The sequence below is a fragment of the Bufo gargarizans genome, chromosome 5 (genome assembly GCF_014858855.1).
Source record: "Bufo gargarizans isolate SCDJY-AF-19 chromosome 5, ASM1485885v1, whole genome shotgun sequence".
Classification (NCBI taxonomy): domain Eukaryota; kingdom Metazoa; phylum Chordata; class Amphibia; order Anura; family Bufonidae; genus Bufo; species Bufo gargarizans.
This window is the reverse complement of record NC_058084.1, coordinates 40,173,330-40,195,008: the sequence shown is the minus strand read 5'-3', so window position 1 is coordinate 40,195,008 and position 21,679 is coordinate 40,173,330. Positions and strand designations below refer to the sequence as shown.

The 21,679-nt window shown below is 39.7% G+C and overlaps 1 protein-coding gene across 4 annotated transcripts in view; it reads right to left on the bottom strand.

Moving 5' to 3' along the window:
- TRPS1 (transcriptional repressor GATA binding 1) overlaps positions 1 to 21,679 on the bottom strand; it is a 275,397-nt gene that overhangs the window by 139,113 nt on the left and 114,605 nt on the right. For all 4 annotated transcript variants that reach the window (XM_044294001.1, XM_044294003.1, XM_044294002.1 and 1 more), the window contains 2 exons: positions 17,868 to 18,982; positions 1,364 to 1,967 (listed from right to left, as the gene is read on the bottom strand). In XM_044294001.1, the coding sequence (XP_044149936.1) occupies positions 1,364 to 1,967; positions 17,868 to 18,982 (1,719 nt within the window). The remainder of the gene's footprint in view (positions 1 to 1,363; positions 1,968 to 17,867; positions 18,983 to 21,679) is intronic.

Sequence of the window (21,679 nt, the reverse complement as noted above, 5' to 3'; positions counted from 1 at the left end):
ATAAAAAAAATATACAAAAGATTTGATAGTTGGTGCCGAGACCCTGACTAATCATTTGGATGGAGTGGCAGAATAGGCTGTGTCTCTTTAGACAACTCTGAATGAGCTCATACATAGCCAACAGCTAAAGGCGGCTTATTCTTGCTGTCTAGGAGCGCCTGAAAAAGCCCATCAAAGCCATAGACGAACAACCCTCATATAAGTGTCTCTGACAGTAGGTTCCATTGATCAGTGGGGATCTAAGCACACAGGCACCCACTGATCAAAACTCATAATATGAAAAATAGAAAGGCCTCCAAAGTCATCCCTACTTATTTTCATAGACAGTTCCAAAGGGTAAAGCTGTATGGTCAATCAATCTTCTGTGAGATAGTTCATATGGAAGATCTCACCATTAACCTAAACTGTCTGATTATGAACTTCATGGGGCTTTTGCAAAATGGCAAATGATACCACATATGGTACTTCTACTTTCAGTCGACCATGGACAAATTTCTAATTTCCAGGTTTTGAGCCAAAAGAAGTCTCCTCCATCAGCTATCACAAATGATCAATTGTGTTAAGTTTTCAAATAAGGGAGTGCTGAAATGGTCAAAAACAGACCTTTAGACCAACTTCTGTCTCATTTTATATGGTGAGCATTATTTCTTTAAGAATATCAATTATTTTTTCAAACATCAAGAATTTTCCTGAATATGTTAGATAGTAGATTAATGAGCAGTTGAATTGAGAAAGACTGATTTAACAAAATATCAGATAAAGAAATGAGTGATCAGTTCACATCATTATCTCAACTTTTCTAAATAACCTTCAGAACTTTTGATAACTAATTCTACTTGAAATAATAATTATACAGCAGTTGGTTCATTGTGAGGAACATGATTTATTAGGACTACGGTACGTATTACCATATAATAAAAAGGTGTTGGTATCCAGTCCTTCAATCACGTATAATAAACTGATTAACGCCACAGAGCTAACAACAGGCTTATGTTTCCTGTTGATTTGCTTGGTATTTTCTGAACTGATTTCACCTCACTAAACATACAATTACATTACCTTAGGAACAAGGACACAAAGAAGTTTTCACAGCTAAAGCAAGAAATATGAAGTAAAGAGTGTTAAATACAAATCACCAATCTATAATGAAGATCCACATGTATTAACATGTCAAATTTTTATGGAAAAGACTAAAAAACTAAAAAATAAATCACCGGTATATAAATCAAACAAAAAAGATCTTGTAGGCGGTCGTTCTCCAATATAGAAACATAATAAATGAGCAATAGAATACCAAAATCAACTGAAAAGATGAACTACAGAGAGTAAAGCTCCAAAAGATATCCTTAACATGTGGACTCACCCGTAGGAGTGACTGAGATTCATCCTTGGACTTGCTGTCTCCCATGGTAGGATACTGTGGTGTAAGTGGCCCCGATTTTTCTCCACTGGCTCCAGCCGTCACTCCTGGAAATCCCTTAGTATCTACAGACAAGCCATAAAGAGGTCTTGCTAAATGTGCTGCTTCAACATTTGGACTATCTCTCGATGATTTCTGCTGTTCTTGGTTGACAGATACTGTGGTCAAAAGGCCCAAACCCATTTGTGTATAGGATGGACTTGTTCTCAAAATTTCTGATCCTCTCCAGGTAACACTACGGAGGTCATCTACCGGACCATCAGACCAAGATTTCTCCCTGAGTACATCCTTGTCATCAGGCTTCTTCCTTTTCACAGTGCTGTCATATATGGCTTCTCCCATTTTGGATTCAGGAGTGACAAGGTTGTACACCTTCATCTCAGTTTTTGGCTCCTCCTTGATGTTGGAGACTCCATGAGTCTCGCCACCATTAGCTGTAGTGATTTCAGACTCATGACAGTGTGCAGAGTTGAAGTGATCCAAAAGAGATTGAGTTTCAGTTGCTGTAAAACTGCATTGCCGGCATTTGTAGCAGTTATGTACTCTCCTAAAATATACACAAAAAACAGCTTATTAGATAATTTCTACTAAAATAAAATATGTTAACCCAAACTTTAAATACATTTAATACATTTTAAACAAAGATGATTTTAGACCAACAAAGAGCTCCATTCCTGACCGATCATTGAGTCCATACAAATTGCTGATGCTTCCTGATGATAACTTTACAGCTTGGGACTTATATACTAGGGACAAAAATATTATGGGAAGGATTGCAACGAAAAGCAACACCTCGTTATTAGAAAGCAGGAGCAGATAACACAGGATTCACCATTGGCTATAGATGGGTACAGCTCAGCTCCTCCCCTTCCATGCACAGTGACTCCTGAACAGGTTACAGAGCATGCCCACAACTCTCACCCATAAAAGTCAACAGAAAGTTTCTTGATTTTCATCTATACATTCCTTTTAAAAGTCAATAACTTTTTTTAAAATGATAAATTATGGCTCTTGAAGTTCAATACATGAACCTTACATACGTTTATGGTGGCACATTAGAGAAGCTTAATTATAATATATGACTGCTAGCATCCATGCAGTGTACCAAATTTATTATGTGTTTCAGACAAAGTCCTAAAATATTTCATGTTTAATAATGGCATGCCCCATTAATGTGCACAGTAGGTGGGCCCAAGACACCCTTTGTACCCTTTCTCCTCCTGCTTCCTCTGCCTGCTTCCCTTTCCTTCTTCATCAATAGAGCCAGGCAAAATGGTTATGCCTGAACCTGGCCCTGTGAATGATCACCTGACAATTGCTGGCACTTTTACATAGGGCAATTATTGGGAACAAGCATTTGTATGATTGTTGTCCCCCAATAATTGTTCCTATCCTTGGGCCCTGTAAAATTACCTCTGTTCATGGTCAACTGTAATATGAGGGAATAGTTAATCTCATTCAGATATAATTAATGTGTGAAAAGGTCTGTATGATACAGTACAGTCCAAAATGCAAAGCACTCAATCTAAAACTGCCAAGGATGCTGATGGGTGAAACAAATAAGAGTGAAGTTAGGCCTGTTTCAAATTTGCGGTAAGCATCCATGAATACTTGGCGCAACCGGGCACTGCCGAGATATCGTCCGGCCTCATTCAGCCTGTCAGATCTGTTTACCGCTAATGTGAAACAAGCTTTAGTCAGACCACCAGATCTCTGCCAGTCCCTATTATAGTGAAGGAGGCCGTACGGTATCTTGGCAGTGCATGGTAGCGTCCAGTATTCACGAATCCGGAAGCCTGTTCCCGCCCAGGCAGCCTGCCGGATTTGTTTACCGCAAATGTGAAACAAGCCTTAGTCGTACACATCTTTCAGCCGACAACTCTCTCCTTACTCTCATCAATATGTATGATTGGCTGGGTTGAGGATAGATTAGAGGATAGACATAAAACAAAGAAGAGCATTCCAGAGCATAGGTCCAGCTTGTACAAACCGATGAAAGACATGTCTGTGGTAGATCAAACCGCATGTGACAAATCAAAAGAAATATTTGATGAGCAGGTGACAGGCTGGGAGCTTTGAAGACAAATGGCGGAGCTTTTTAACGCATGTGAAAATAAGCAACCAATGCAACTAGTAGCAGCAAACAGAAAAATTTTATATACAGTTAAAGGGAATCTGTCAGTGGTTTCATGTTGCCCAAAAACAGGCAGCATAAAATACTGATAGACTCCATTAATAAGAATTATGTTTTTGTAAAAAAAAACATATTGGGGCAATTTTTTTATGTGATTGTGCCACAATTTTGTCAAAAATGTTCAAATTTTTGGTACCATTTATGGTGTGTAATGTCACATCCAGTGCTGCACATATTTATGAAGCAAAGAATAAGAATATTCCACTGTACCTAACTTGCCTGTTTTGCTGTTCCCTCACAATTAGGGGTCATGATTTTGCATAAAAGGGTGCAGCCTAAGATATGACAACATGCACTTAAACTGCACCAACATTTTTGTGCAGAATTTTTGTCCCAGAGTAAGCCAACGAATAGTTGGTGAAAAGTTTTGAAAAGTGTCTAGTCATGCACCCTATTTATCATCCAGCATGTGTGACTGAAAAATTTCGTTCAACTTTTGACTGCTTAGTCTAAGTTTACATTGTCTCCATTTCGGAAAGGATTAGCAAATCTGACCTATTGTTTTAAAAAAGCTTGGCTCTATTGACAGTTCTCTTTTTAGAGAGCTGTCAATGAAGTCAAGCCAATGAGCTGCCCAGTGGACACTTCTCCCTGTGCCTATGGATTTAAATAGTTAGAAATTGTGCAATTTTTTATTTTTTTTTATCACATATTATGAAAAGGTTTACATTTCTATGCTGTGCTTGCTAAAAGTATTTTTTAGTTTTTTACTGACTTAGCTTACCGAGAATAACTTTTAGACATATTTATTAATATCACAGCAAGATAATGATGCAAATGTTCTTGTACAAGTCACTCCAACAATCTTTTTTTAGATTGGTATATGAAATGTATCTCTTTCGGAGGACCTGTCACTACTCTTGTCTTGTCTGTATCAGTAAATAATAGTATTCAACATGAAATGACAATTCTACAGCATTTGTTCTTATGACTGTATGTTTTGTCATGTTTCCTCTATTCTTGGTAGACGTTTATGGATAAAGTTGCAGTTGGAAGTTACCATTTGGGAGGGTGTCCTTGCAAAGTCTAGCATTGAACAATCACCACCTATCAGTACCTATAGCCATAAAATTGTAGTCGAAATAAGAGACAAGCTAAGAGAGGTGACATGCCCCATTTAATAAATGTTGGACTATTTAAATGCTGCAATCAACCCTTCTGTATAGGGAAGAGTGAAAGCTATCGGGTTTGGGCAGCAAGACCATCTGCTGCCCAGAAAAGATGAGTTTGGTTTCCACATCAATGATGTTTCACCCAATAAATGAGTATTTGGTCTTTCATCAGGTGGTGGCACCACACAAGACAAGACCATAATTGGAAACAGTCATTCCTAACAACAGTCCTTCCTGATAACCGCCCCGATCGTTGACCCAAGTAAAGGTGCCTTTAACATTCCTAAGATAAGTGTTTTCTATGCAATGGATTCCCAACTCTATGATTATAAACTGTTCTGCATATAAAAATCACAACAGGAGGACAGTTAGAGTACTGTAGAGTGCATACCTACTTTGGCTGACCATTCAATGCTTCTCCACTGAATCACAAGTTGAAAAATAGTGGACACTACGAACATTATTTCATGGTCTCATGGAGTTGGCAGAGCAACCAACTTCTCTTTGATATGGCACACCACATTTGGTCATTTGCATAACCCAACATTTATACAGTATTTCTTGGATAACAGTATTGTTTACCACTAATGATCTGGAAATTTTTAGAGCAGGACAGATAGTATTTTCCAACCTACAAAAAAATAAAAATAAAAACGGGCAGCAGAGTTGGGAAATTAATGTGTACTTCTTCCTTTCTTTTGCTCCACTCAGCTTTCTTTAGGTACCACATGCTTAGTGCAGGCCATGGTCTTCCTATCATTACCACTCTGTTCTAGAGATTTATAGGTTCACCACAGGTTGGACCGCCACCGATCAGACATTGGTGGTATATTATAACCATATACCACCAAAGCATATTGTAAGCACAAGCTAGATTTTTTTATTTTTTGTTATGTGAATAACTATATTACTACCAGTAAAGGGAACCGATCACGTTGAACATGGCATCTGAGCGGAGGACAGTATGTTATAGAGCAGGAGGAGCGTTTCAGATTGGTATTGTTTTATGGAAAAAGACTCATTAAAACTTGTATCCATGTTCATTCTGGGCTTTGAAGTCAAGGAGACGGTCCTATAAGTGATTGAGAGCCTGCCCTTTATGAGGAGACGGTCCTATCGGTGATTGACAGCATTCCCTCGATGAGGAGAGGGTCCTATCAGTAACTGACAGCCTTCCCTCTATGAGGAGACGGTCCCATCAGTGATTGGCAGCCTTCCCTCTATGAGGAGACGGTCCCATCAGTGATTGGCAGCCTTCCCTCTATGACTCTGTATACAGAGATAACTGTCAATATCTGAAAGGACCGCCTCCTTACAGATGGAAGGCTGTCAATCACTGATAGGACCGACTACTCATAAAGGGAAGGCTGTCAATCACTGATAGTTTTCCCTCTATGAGGAGGCAGTCCTAACAATCACTGATAGGACCGTCTCCTCATAGAGGGAAGGCTGTCAATCACTGATAGGACCGTCTCCTCACAGAGGAAAGGCTGTCAGTCACTGATAGGAGCGCCTCCTCATAGAGGGAAGGCTGTCAATCAATGATAGGACCGTCTCCTCACAGAAGGAAGGCTGTCAGTCACTGATATGACCGCCTTCTATTAGAGGGAAGGCTATCAATCACTGATAGGACCGCCTCCTCACAGAGGAAAGGCTGTCAGTCACTGATAGGACTGTCTCCTCATAGATGGAAGGCTGTCAGTCACTGATAGGACCACCTCCCCATAGAGGGAAAGCTATCAATCACTGATAGGACCACCTCCTGGACTTCAACGCCCAGACTTAACTGGAATGCAAATTTATCTATTACAAGTTCTACTGAATCCTTTCCCTTAAAACTGTATGTCAATCTGCTCAGCTCCTCCTGCTTTATAACATGATGCCTGCAGATTAATTCACATTTTCATAATGACAGGTTCCCTCTAAAATAATACAATAAACGTTATCATTACTACTACTACTACTAATAATAATAAATCATATTTTCATATTTTTACATTTTATGAGGTTTCAATTAACAATAAGGTTTTATTATGCCATACATTGCAGATTAGCTTTAATAATCATTGATATTATTTTGCTGCATGGTTAGCTAATCTTCTATACCTACTGTTAATGTTAGAAAACGTTCTCTCGAGTGATGTGAGGCGTTAAATGATCTTTAATGTGAGACATGCTGTGAATAATGAGAAGTCACACTGGTGCAATGAGCCTATTAGTGTAGTATACTGCATTTTGTTTGCATTCACTGGTGTTGAGAGTTATCTCTCCCCTGATATGTCTATTGCAGGTAAGCTGCTATGTATTTGTAAAGAATTATTTAATGGAAGAGTAGACAGGTTTACCACACAATTGGCACACACTCATGTTCCTGTCAAGTTGATAAGAAAATTCTATTGTTCTAAGTGTAACTGATGAAATATAGGCTACGGGGAAAGCAGCGGTGTCACTCTTCCACCAGCAAACATCACCTCTCCTTCCACACTCCATTAAGTGTCAAAACATGATCGCTGACTTACTCAGATAAGCAGATCTTCCCGGACAATTACTAGAGGGATTTGTGTGTTTCTTGCAACCGACTTCAAATCAAAATAAATAAACCTTACAATCTATATAAAAAAAAACAAAAAAACACCACCATGTGGCCAGAACTGTGGAGGGAAGCATATTTACCTGCTCCCTGTCACTTAGTTCCGGCTCCTTCGCTCCGTTTCAACATCTAGTTTGACAGCCTCTGCAGCCAATCACCGGCCACAGCAGTGACACATCCCCCTTGGTTTGGGTGACCCACTGACGTGAAACAAGGGGGACTTGTCACTGCTGTGCCCAGTGATTGGCTGCAGCAGCCTTCAAACCAGATGTTGACACATGGGAGCTGGAGCTCTGAAAAGGCGGTGAAGACATATAGAAGCCTAAAACCAGTGGTGGGGTACAGGTAAGTAGCCTTCCCTCCACAGGTCTAGCCACTTGTGGGGCTGGACCAAAAAGCCCCAAAAGATGATAAATCTCTTTAACATTACTTTAACAGATCTGAGGCTCTGTTCCCGATTCATAATACTTTTTTCTTAATAAATTAGGCCTTTGGGACAATGAGGGTGTCACCATTGCTCTTGTTGCACCCAAGCTCTGCTCCTTTTTGTGGCCAGTTCCTTCCTGGTTGTTTTGCCATCGCTTGGTCAATGAAAGCAGCAATGGAACTGGCAACAGAAAGGAGCAGAGCTTGGGTGCAACATGAGCAATGTTGATGCTCTCATTACACCAAAGGCCTAATTTCCATATTAAGACAAAGTATCAGAACTCGGGAACGGATTCTCAGAACAACAAAAAATCTGGTGCGTTTTAAATCAGGTGAACCACAGCTATGTGTCTATGTGGTGGTCACTGGTGACAGATTCCCTTTAAATCCACCCATTGAGAAGCAATTACATCGTAAATTGACTGGTAGTGACAAATTTCCACTGCGGGTTTCATCTTTTGTAAGGCTACTTTCACACTGGCGTTTCTGGGTCTGCCTATGAGATCCGTTTCAGGGCTCTCACAAGCGGTACAAAACTGATCAGTTTAGCCCCAATGCATTCTGAATGGATGCGGATCCGTTCAGAATGCATCAGTTTGGCTCCATTCCGCTCTGGAGGCGGACACCAAAGCGTTTTGGTGTCCGCCTGGCGATGCGGAGCCAAACAGATCCGTCCTAACTTACAATGTAAGTCAATGGGGATGGATCCGTTTTTACTGACACAATATGGTGCATTAGAAAACGGATCCATCCCCCATTGACTTTCAGTCAGGACGGATCCGTTTTGACTTTGACTTTTTTAAAAAAGAATAATGCAAACAGATCCGTTCTGAACAGATATAAAACGTTTGCATTATAGGTGCGGATCCTTCTGTGCAAATACCAGACGGATCCGCACCAAATGCAGGTGTGAAAGTAGGTTGAAATCTGTTATAAATCCACTGCAAATTCTGCAACAAATTTGCTCATAATTACCCAGGCAGATCTTGCCATGAATTGTTGCAGATTTTGCTGCAAATTGACAGATATGATGGAAATTACCCCAAAGATCGTAAGAGTATTTCAATAAGGATACACAGAGCCAAAGAGTGATGTTTGCTACAATAGAAATGGCAGCGTGTCTGATTCTTTCTGGAAGATGGATGATGTCGCATTTCTGCGAATGGTTTATGAAGTGCATCCATTTTCTCTTACAGACATAAAGATACTGCAGGTACAATCTAGGCATACACAAGTGGCAGTACCATTCATCCGCCTTATGTAATAAGCTACAGGAAATGTAATAACCAGATCTTTATTGTCATCGTTTTCTGACACATACATCATCTATATTTGCACTGGAAACAGAATCAAGTGGGTTTTTCCCCTGAAACAACACTCTCAAAATCAACCGCAAATGCAAATACAGCTCGAAATGCAGAATAAATCTGACTTTATGTGAAGCTTCATGAAGATCTATCATAGCCCATTAACACGAGAAATCCCCTCATGTCTACAGGAACGCTTACATAACTTGTAGCTGCAGGTGTTCGACTTACCTCTAACTTATTTATCCAAAATGCCAATGTCTCAGCACTTTTCTGCCAACAAACAACTCTGCCCGAAGTCTTACAGTCACCTACACACGGTAGTCATTCTGAGAACTGTATGAATATGACACCACAGGAGGCTACAAACCATAGAATTATACTCAAGAATAAAAAAATATCCAAAAAGTTTGTGTAAAGAACCATCAAAACTTCATTTATTTTCCAGTGCATTCCCAGTTGATATATGGCCTGCATTTTTTATTTAGTCATAACACACAGTTTCTATTACACTCACAGCACTATTTTTAGGGTAGGTCATCGATATCTGATTAGTAGGAGTCCAAAACGGGCACCCCCAACAATCAGCTGTTTGAAGAGAAGGCAGCGCTCCATGTAAGCGTAGCTTCCTCTTCATTAGGGCTCATGCACATGAGGACTGTAGTGTGGGCCGTAAACAGCCGGTCCGCAAAATACGGGCACTGGCCTTGTGCACTCCGTGGTGCGGATGCAGACCTATCGAATTGAATTGGGCCACAATCCGCAAGATATGACAGAAGATAGGACTTCACCTAACTTTTGCAGGGCAGAGGCACTTAAGCGCTTTTATGGGCTTTCGAGTCCGTGCCTCCGCACCACAAAAAGATAAAAAATGTTCTATCTTTGGCTGTATCTTGAGGATCGCGGACCCACTGAAGCTAATGGGTCTGCATCTGCAAATGGAGTGTACACAGCTGGTGCCCGTGAATTGTGGACCATTAATTGCGGTCCGCAGCACTGCCACTGAGCCATTATGCTCGTGTGCATGAGCCGTTACGCTACGTGTTGTCTCCCCTGTAGAGGCGGTGTAGTGTGATTGCAAGTACTTTAGCCGTTCAAGTGAATAGAGCGAGTACTTGTGATTACCCTGCACTTTTGAGATGACGAGCAGTGTAATGAAGAAGAAGCAGAGCTTGCATTGAGCACCGCCTCATCTTCAAACAGCTGATTGGTGAGGGTCCTGGGTGTTGGAAACCCGCCGATCAGATACTTATGTCCTATTTTGAGGATAGGTCATCAATATAAAAACCCTGCACAACTCCTTTATGTGCAATTAGAAAGCTCAATGTTAATTGGCTAGTGGTGGGCAACAAGGTTGCCACTGGATGGCACTGAGGTCTATAGGGTTATAATTCTGTCCCCACATGCTTGATGTCATTGAGATCTGCAATAATGGGTATATAAAATGGGTAAAGCAAAGCTAATTAGGCTTGAACTGATCTTTAAAGGGGTATTTCCCCAAGAAGTATTTCCACAGGATAGGTACAGTATATGCAAAGAGGTATCCTTCAAGAAAGAGAACCATCTCCTTTTAAAAGTGGCTCTCTATGAGTGAAGATCCGACTTTCCAACAAGCCTTGGGATTTGAAAAGAGAACATAGTCAAGCCAGATGCGTCTCTATGGTGGCAGATACCTCCTTGATTATTGGTTTCCCATGCAGCATTGCCAATATGTTTCCATACCATGGAGTACTTCAAGTTAGTCTCCATACAGAACTAGTCTCTTTAAGGAGATTCAGAACCCACTCCGAGCTACAGGATAGGGGACAAATGTCTGATTGTTGGAGGCTCAACCAAATGGAAGCTTTACTTGAACAGAGGTCCTGAACTTTAATTGAGAAGATTGAATGGAATGATGGTTGGGCATGTACTTTACTGATCCTAGGAATTTACCTTTGGATTTCCAAAGTTGGGCCCAAGAAGAGAAAACACAACTGGGTGCTAGCTTATTGGTTTCTGTTGCCTTCCTCTGGATCAATACTATAGTGTAACTATCTGAAGTAGGGCTCATGCATACAAACGTATTTTCTTTCCATGTCTGTTCCATTTTTTTAGGACCATATGCAGAACCATTTATTTCAATGATCCACAAAAAAAATAATGGAAGGTACTCTGTGTGCATTCCGGTTCTGTATGTCTGTTCCGCAAAAAAATAGAACATTCCTTTCATCATCTGCATTACAGACAAGGATAGGACTGTTCTATTAGTGGCCAGCCGGTCCGTTCTGCAAAATACGGAATGCACACGGACGTTTTTTCAGGGGAAAAACCGTGTGCATGAGCCCTTAGATGGATTTCTCTGAATTTCCACCTTATTATGTAGCACAAATTAAACTAAACTAAAAATGTGTTGTCCATTTTTACAACAGATTAATAAAAGTCCCTTAAAAAAAAAAAAAACTTGTTCCTATAATGAACTATAATGAGCAAGCGTGTAATGTTTTCCTACTCATTTTGAGAGTGAAATGAAGTATTTCACTTAAGTAGTGTAACTAAACCCACATCCATGCTTTCTTTGTAGCCAGTGGTTAGGGAACTGTATAACATTTGTTTGTCTTACTGCTGTTCTGCTTTCTTGAATCAATACAGTACACACACTTCCAGCTCAATGCAGGTGAAATGTCAAGTTATCAATCTGTGCAAATGTGGAGACAGGTGAGCGAAACTGGAAACAATATGGAACCATTGAGATTGCACTTGTTGAATGTGTTCCAGATTATGTCATAGCAAAATCCCAAAGTTACACGACTTGTGAAAGGAATATTTCCATAATCTAACCTGGAAAGAACGTAAGGGGAAGAAAAGGACTATTGTAAAATTCGAGAATCAACAAGGCTGCATTTTAGCAGGTCTAGACAGAAATTCCACCACCCAATTGTGACAGCAGGCAGAGATTAAGACAATTTTACGGTAAAGCATTCTTTATTTGTTTTTTTTAGAGGGTTTGCAAATTTCCTGTGTTAATATCAAACCCAATTTTTTTTAGGATTTCTGTTATCAAACAGGCTTTAAAGAGGACCCGTCAACTCTCCTGACATGACTGATTTAGTAACTACTTGCTTCAATAGTTTTTATTAAGTTTCAAGAATATGTAACAAAAGGAGACATATCTGGACTAGACCAGTTTGAAATAGAATACACATTGAGTATACATAACAAAATTGTCATATATTTTCCTGTGTACTTCTAATACTTTATAGTTTACATTCAGATAAAGGTTAAAAATAAAATATCAATAAAAAAAATAAAGCAAAATAAACAACAAAGTAAACTAGTAACAGGCCAGATTCATTTGCAGGATTTAGTTTAAGATATTGATCGACATGAGCGTTTGGGATGGATTCAGATGAGCTTATATATGTATGACTGTGAATATTCTTGATGGAACCATACAAACTCCCATTCCACATGAGCCATGTATGATGTAGAGATTTAAGTGACATGATAGAAGGGGTTAATGCTCTCTCATATTGATGTGTGACAGTAATAGTAGATATTGCTTCTTCAATAGGTGGGGTTATCTGTTCTTTCCAATGTCTAGTGATGACCAATTTAGCTATCACTAATATCTTACAACACAATACTCTACCTTCTATTAGGAGTTTGTCTAAGTCCAAGAACAACAAATCTAGGTGTGAAGATTTGGGTATTGTGGTTCCAATGATAGAGGACAAGATCTGGAAGATTCCCGTCCAGTATGTCTCATAGGGTATGTAGCAATGTTTCCCGTTGCCCGTAACTACTTGCATTCCGCATATAATAATTCTGGAGCATCTATTCTTATGACTTTATGTTGTGCCATTCCTTTATTATTCCTGCTAAAATGATTTACTAGCAGTTTGCAATAAATGTCCAGATTAGTGTAACCAGCTGGGGTGTATTCCTGCCCAGTCTGGCAGCGGCAGCACTGATTGGATAGTGTCAGACTGAGCAGGGACAATCCCCCAGCTGGTAACACTCATTTGGACCTTCACAGAAAATTGCCAGCAATGCATTCATAAGCTACTAGATGGAATAGTAAAAGGAATGGCACTACATATATAGTCCACGTACGTGTGCTGTAGGTGTTCTCCATGGACAGCACACGTACCCATTAATTTTAATGAGTGTATTCACACATCCGTGTTTTAGATATGTCAGGAGAGTTGGAGAGGTCCTCTTTAAGCAAAATTGGGTTTCGTCAAGAAAACATGCATCCTCTACCCGAATAGCTTTAATGGAGACCACCTAGACAATATAAGGGGTATTATCATTTTACTTAAAATAATTCTGGAGGGAAAAAAAAGATGCAGATGTGTGAGTTTTTGAAATTTGGAAAAGTAGGTGGAAAAGTTAATGTGCTTAGTTCGCATCTCACTGCACACTTTATTTGGCCGCAATACTACTCTAATCATTCTTTTGTTGTTTTGTTTTCAGTTTTATTTAATTTTTTTCTTCAAGGAAGACACACATTCTGTCAACGCTATCTTTCCTTGTGCATAAATGACAGAAGTATACTATAGGCATCAAAGTATGAGATCATTTTTAGCAAAAATCTGAGAAAACAATGTACAAAATACAAAATAATGTTCTCTCAACCTGTTCCAGATAAGGAACACCTGGGATATCATTACTCTTCCAGTCATGCCCAAAAGATGGTCATCCAGTTCCACTGTTAATCTGAAACCTGAATATAGGTTGCAATGAAAAAAAAAAAAAAAAAAAAAAAAATATATATATATATATATATATATATATGACTAGCTCACTTAGCCTTGGGGCTCTTGCACACAACAATATGGTTTCTATGGACCCCGTACGGTAGCACATGAACTCCGCAGGTAACTATGTGGTCCTGAGGCATTCAGAATCAAGGCTCCTGGAGGTTGAGTATGGAACCATTGTATGGCACTAAATTCTATTGGCACTATATTACACGTCAATACCACGCAGTTCTCTAATAAGGCCATGCCAATGAGAAGCATACATATATCATGTGAGCAGAGCAAAATATTTTAAGAGTTTGCTGTCAGTAACTTACAATAAAAAGGAGCCTATACATGCATCCATTTACAGAGCAGCCGAACCTTTTCACCAAAGTAATTAAGGTCCAGATGTTGCACATACATCAAGCAGAGTTATTGCTCACTTCAAGATTCTAAATTGTCCAGATTACCAGGAAATAATTTATGTCTATGACAAGCTAGTAGTAGGATATCAGTTCTAAATATGCCAAAAGCCATTTGCTCCAATCCATTACCCCTTGTGCTTTCCATTTAGGACCTATAATTTATGTATAAAATAATAGAATTAATAATGTATTGGGATTTTTAATTATACTACAGTTTAGTCTCTCCACATTCAATGCTAATATATATATATATATATATATATATATATATACACACACACACACACACACACACACATATACACACTTACATTCAGTATATAAAAAAAATATATAATTCTGCACAGTGTGCCATTTGATCAAGTACAGTGGACTTTTTTTTTTCACCAAACAAGTTTGAACAGGTATAAAATATAACATAAAATGTGCAGTGTACAGCAAACCACATGCAAATGTGTGATCTCTGTATGAGAGTAGCTTAATGCTTCCCTCCAGATTGTATCAACAGATAAATAAGAATCTTTTTTAATAATATAATAGTTCAAGTTAATTGTTTCCCAATAAAATAGCAGAAAGGCCTTTAAAAAATAAATATATTATATTTTAGGAAATAGCACAGAATAACTTGGGTTTGTTAAAGGCTATAGACACCTCTAACCAGTGGCGTACATAGAAAAGTAAGGGCCCCATAGCAAGTATCAAACCAGGCCCCCCACACAGAACAGAAGGGTTTCCGCCTAAACCCCTTTCAATGACCCTTGGACAATTTTTTCCACTGCCTCATTTGCTAAAAGTTGTTCCTTTCGAAGGTAGAGTCCTGACCAAGTTTTCATCCCCAGTAGAAGAGATAATCCCAACTAAGACTGAGCCCCCTCTTGCTCTGGGCCCTATAGCAGTGGCATGGTCTGCCGCTATGGTAGTTATGCCCCTGCCTTTAACATATATACTGTATCTCGTTTTCAGGGATTAGGACCTCCCTGCAATCCAGCAGCAGTAGCCGCGCTTGCACACTGTAGAAAAAAGAGCCAGGCCTATACGCACTCCCACGATCCCCATCATCAGAGAGAATGGCGCCTTTTCCTATAGTGTGCATGCATGGTCACTGCTGCTGGATTGCATGGTGATCGTGAATGTATAATGTGATAGAAAAATAAATTAAAGAAGTCAATATGGACAATTGATGAATGCCATTTGCTGAAGTGAGACAACCACACTGCTCAACTTCTCTCCATTCTTCATCATAAGCCACCCTCGAGCAAGTAGAAGAAATCACTTGACAGGCTAGGTGCACCTTTGTGGTTAACTATGAATTGTTTGACATCTGTAGCTTCTATGCGTCATAGAAAATGAGCCATTGATTGAGCTCTGTAATGGATTTATCACAGAACAGCTTTATGGAGCTACTATACTGTATACTATGAAAAATGGAAGCTGCAGAAGCCAAACAGTGCAATGTTTTTTTAATAAAAACCTATCACAAAACTATTTCTTAGCCCAATGTACATCAAAATCAATTATACTGGCTCTGAAAGGTGTCCATAACCTCTAAAGAGTTTCTCTTAAAGTCAACCACTGTTCAAAAACCCAAATGGGGTACAGTGTGGGTACATTGGTGGAGATATATCAATATTGGCGCATCCATACGCCAGTCTTGATCTGCCTGCATTGGCGTGAGATTTGCCTAATTTATTAAGAAGCCTCTTAACAAACCAGGCGCATCTCTGCCCTGCTGTGCACCAGAAACGGAAGTATATGCCAGCTACAGGCTGGCATAGACTTCAGATATAACATCTGCCACTTTCTGGCCAAAGTTATAGTAAATGTGGTAGGCGTTGCGAAGCCACGCTACTTCCTTCTAAGCCATATTCCCTTTTTTTGGCACCATAATCTGCTACTTTTTTTACGCCACAATAGTGGCACAAAGAGCTTGGTAAATGTCCCTAATAATGTTTCCAAATATCATATAATACTGATAGAAAAATTGGAAGTCTTTTCTTCACTTGGGAATTGATATAATAATTAGACCTTATGACTAGTTTAAATATTGGATTCAAATTGTTAGCATTATCTTAACATTGAAGAACATGATTCGGAAAGGGGCATGAGGCTCACAGCTAGGAGCCCCTGATGCACTTTTTGCAGAGGAAATGTTCAAGTATCCACACCCTGCAAAGGCACAAAAAAGCTCAAACTGAAACCAATGCAAGCCCATGTTATTGCTTGTTCAAAATGAAGGTCCCTGCTAATGGAGTGACCTATATTAGTTAAACATTTTCTACCCTGAAACTTGAGAAGATTCTTTAAATTGGTTACTAGTCCTTTAAACATTTTCCCCCCAAATCTTAGAGCTATGCAAAAGAACAGAGTTATACCTTTCCAATCCCCCATCTCTCCTTGGTCCCCCACTGGTATTTATATCCCAGTGAGGACATGTCATCATGTACATGTGACTGCTGCAGCCAATCATTGGCTTCCGGGCAGGGGCGCAACTACCATAGCGACAGGCCATGCGACTGCTATGGGGCTGAGGGCAGGAGGGGGCCCAGTTGGGATTATCTCCTCTTCTACTGGGGGTGAAAACTTGGTCAGGACTCTACCCTCTAACGCAGGGTTTCTCAACTCCGGTCCTTGGGACCCACCTACCAGTTATGTTTCATTGGTATTGAGCAGGTGATATAATTTGTGTCAGTGCATCAGGACTTACCACAGGTATTCATTCTGTGGGATATTGTCAAATCCTGACCGTTAAGTGGGCCCTGAGGACCGGAGTTGAGAAACCCTGCTCTAAAGGAAGCGGTGGAAAAATGGCCCAAGGGTCATTGAAAAGGGTTTAAGCAAAAACCTTCTGTCCTGTGTGAGGGCCTGGTTTGATCCTTGCTATGGGGCCCTAACTTCTCTAAGTACGCCACTGCTTCAGGGGACACCTCTGGAGTCACTGATGGCTACATCATCATTGGAGACCAGGGTACTGATACACAGAAGTAGAGGGGGTCAGGTATTACTCAGTTTATTATTTTACACCATTATATGCATTTGACGAGAAAAATACAAGGCGATGGACAACTCTTTTAAGCCCTTAATGTATGCATTTCATATACAGATCCATATTAAACTGTATTTGGTATTCTGATTGAATGCCAAATTCTCAAGACATGATTCGGAGGCATTCACTGTATGTATTTGTTATCCAAGCATGTGTCATAGGCAAAAAAAACTACTATCCGAATACATTCCTATCTCACGGAATAAGTTTGCATTTATTATTACAAACATATGCATATTATACTCTATTATATGCATATAAATAAGAATAAAAAACAAGTAATTATAATAATATAATATATTGAGATCTCATTAACGCATTTCTCCAGAACAGTCCTGGTGAGAGACATCTGATATGTTACTATAAACACTAAAGAATAATTGTTATACATGAGCGAACAGCAAAAGTGCAGTCTGCAATACGGATTTTTGCACGCAGCAGCACTGACTAATAGAGTATGATATGTATATGTTTGTAATAATAAATGTAAGCGTATTCCGTGAGTCAGCCATTTGTATATTTTTGTGACTGATTCAGATGCTTTTTGGTAGAATTCAGGCCATGCTCCGGAATACCTTACATCTGGTGAGCCTACCTATGCAGGAATTTGTAAAAAAAAATCCTACCTGTAGTGTCTTGAAAGGTCTTCTTCGCTCACGGTGATAAAGTCACATTTGGTACATGAGTGTTCTTTGCTTTCTTTGACGGTCATCTGTTCATCAGTTGCTTGCTGGTGATTCAGTTCCTGCTTGATCTCAGATGCCTGGCCTTCATGAGCATTCTCATAATGAAGCAGGAGCACATCTACATCAGGAGAGGAGAATGGGCATTGATCACACTGATGTTTAACTCGCGGGCTACCAGTCACCCCAGCAGTCAAGTGCAACAGCAAGAGAGCACAGTGAGAACAATTACTTTTTTTGCAAGCAAAGGGGTAAGAAATTTCTCCATGATGCTTTTCAGGGCTGCAGAGGCCTCGGGGACAAAAAGGGCAATGCTTAATAGTACACTTGTGAATATTGTGGTGCTGTTGATAATGGCGCAGGAGAGGCCCAACCAAGATTACTTCTGGGCTATGGCTTTTAGAGTACCTAAAGTCACAAAACTGACAATTGTAGCTTGTTACTATTAAATCCTCAGTTGGTTTAATGGAGAGGTCTTTCTTTTTAGCCAATCCTTTCTCTACTTTTGCTGTTAGCTGTTCGTCAGTATTTTTGGCAATTTTAGTTTGATTAATAACTGTTCCCCTGTAGGCCTTGTCAATAGGATCAGCATTTGGACTTTCTGACATCCCTACCCCATGCTGTTTGCTGTGATGTTCTAAAAGTTTGACACTGCTGGAGGATTCACAGCTGAAACTACAGAACTTGCACCAGTAGTAGTTGGTGTCATCTGCACCATTCTGCCTGGAGGAATCTACAGGTTTAATTGGCATTGAATATCCAACTGGCATATCATCTGCTGCTTTAATAGTGGTTTTGTCTTGCCACCTTCCCAAATCTCCAGGCTCACAAGAACGTGGAATAGGGCTGGACTTATTGGTGCTTTTCTCTGATGGTTTACCAGAATCAGAGGACACTTTCATTTTGTTAGGGTGCGCCTTTAGAAAGTGCTGCTCCAGCTCCGTTGATGAGTTGCCCATGTACGTGAAGTTGCAAAACTTGCAGCGGAAGTACTTCGTATTTCCTTGGCAGTCTGGAGTTTTACGCCCAATGCCAATGAAGGTCCCACCAAACGTCACCTGCAGAATAAAAAAAGAGGTTATAAGTAACAAGTAAACAATTGATCTTCATATCAACTGCAGAAAAATTCCAAGAAGTGTGTGTCTGTGCTAAAATAGTTAAAAAGGCTAAGGAGATGGCTTGGTCAAAGACAATTACAGGTTGTTCATAAGATTTATCATGATGGTTTGTAACACTGCAGTTCTAGATTCACATGTGGGCAGGAGAACTCTTGTATAGAGTCTGTAAATCCTCAATCTGCTGGCATAGATCTCTTAGATGTATTCCTAACAAACCTCAAATATATGTACATCATTGATATACATAGGTTATATGAAGTGTTTGATATATAGGTATACAGAAATGTGATTGCAACTCTCAACACAAATTTTGAAATGATGGGCATCATTGAAATTTGTGATGAGAGAGGGAGGATATGATAGAAGAAAAGAATGAAAGAAAGAGTGGGGGAGAGATAGAGAGGAAGAGAAAGTGATAGAAAGTGAGAGAGAAAAAGAGAGAAAGTAGGATAGAGAAAATAAAAAGACAGAAAGAAACAGAGAAAGAAAGATAGAGGATGGTAATGAAAAAAGAAAGAGAGAGAACAACAGAAAGTTAGAGAGAACACGAAGGGAAGACAGAGTGAGAGAACATGAGAAAAAGAGAAAGGATGTGAAGATAGGGAGAGAGAAAAAAAGATATAAAACAAAAGAAAGACAGTGAGAGAATGAGAGAGAAAGAGAGACAGAAAAGGGAAGATAAGTGTAGAGAGAGAGAACAAAAGAAAATAGGGAGAGAGGAAGATAGAGAACAAAAATGGGACCTAGAGAAAGAAAATAAAGTGAAAAATAGAAAAGATAAAGTGAGGCAAAGAGAGAGAAAGAAGATAGAGAGAATGAGAAAAAAAAGTGAGGGAGACTGATAAAGAGAAAGAAGAAGAGAAGGGAAGGCGAGGAAGAGAGGGAGACTTGGCTATTGTCTTCTTCACTGCATGAAAACCTCACGACCATTATGATCTTGGAAATGAGATGCCCCAAAACACATACAAGAGAGGAACGTTTTAGGCAGTTTAATCTTCAGAAAAAGAAAACACATTCAGTTGTACAGACACATCATGGGTGAACTGACCACATCTCTAACGTGTGCAGTTGCCCAGGGGAAAATTTTCACTGTAAAAGTTGCTTCCCATTGTCTAATGATTGCATGTGAGGAACGGAGCTAATGAATTTCACGGCTAAAAATTTCTTATAGAAGACATAAGGGAGTGCTCTATGCTGAGCTACTGGAGAGCAAAGGACCTGCATAGGGTTCTTGCACATGAGCCCACTCTTTGTCTACCCTGATACACTTGGCGGTAGAACCTACAATATGGCTGCCTACAGCAAGTCCAGATAAAATACACACTAACATAATGATAAGCACTGGTTGCTACTAGCAATCAGTATAGACAGGAAGAAACAGTGTCATAGCAATCAATCGTGACTCATTTAATAGATGCAGACGGGATATCGCTTTATATGTGCATTGAGTACTTTATGTTTGGAGTCTCACAGTCTTGTAACGTTACCAACATTGTAATTAAGATAGTTTGAAGCTTGTGGCAGCCCATGTCTTATTTAGCTGTCACGTTCGTATAAACTTTGCCTGAGAGAAGCAGGCCAGGTATCACAAGACTTCCTTCTCCAAGAGATTTATTATACCCTGTATAACCCTTATGTAATGCTCCTTTCTCTGACTGACTGTCATACTTCAGACAATCCTCTCAGCAGAACATTTCCAATTTCCGAAGCTTCAAAAATGTAAGAGAAGCAAGATTGAGCCAGCAAAATAGCTAATAAAATTCAACCACTTGGCAAATTATAGTCATTACTTTTGAAGATGGTGGCACCCAATTATTACATCAATACTCTCATTCTGAGAAGGTGGCATTCATAATCCCATTAGCCTATGATGCTGTGACTGAGTAGACAATACCCTTATGAAGTTTTCGGCTGAAGTAGTGACAGTCACCCAAACTGAAAGAAGATGAAAAGAGCAATTCTCATGTTATAGAGATCAAAAGCGTAGTCTGTATTGGCAAAGCGATTGTTCCCTCTCCATTTCTCAGCAAACTATTCTTCGAGGGTTTGATTGCACAGTGTGGACCTTCAAATGCCAAACTAGCTCTTCACAAGACTCTAGGCACCATGTGTCAATGCAGTTATCAATAGAATGAATATGGTTCTCTGTACCACACAACACTTGTGAAAGCACCCTTACTTTTCATCTTCTACCACTTTTCTTCATCAACAAGTAGAGAAGAGCATTGCCAGGTGAGTCTTGACAACCCAACCCTCATGCATTGTGCCACCACTATTCCACTACTAAAGAATAGTGCACCTCTCAACTCATATGCAAGTCTTCATATATGACCAGAACAGGCTTAGACAAAAAAAGAGAGACTTCAAGCCTTAATGGGCTATCCCATATAAAAATAAAAACATTAATTTCAGACAGAAAGAGGTCTGACCACTAAGAACTCATGATCCTGAGAACAAGGGATATAGGAGTCCCCTCTCTTAAATTACCAGTAGTGCGCATGTTGGTCCATTTCTAGGGGACTGATGGAGCACTCAGATTCCAACATTTATCCCCTATTGATGATCATTTTTGTGGTGTAACCGTTTTAAAGGAAATCTGTCACCTCAAAAAAACCACCCCCCAAACTAGAGTAAGCG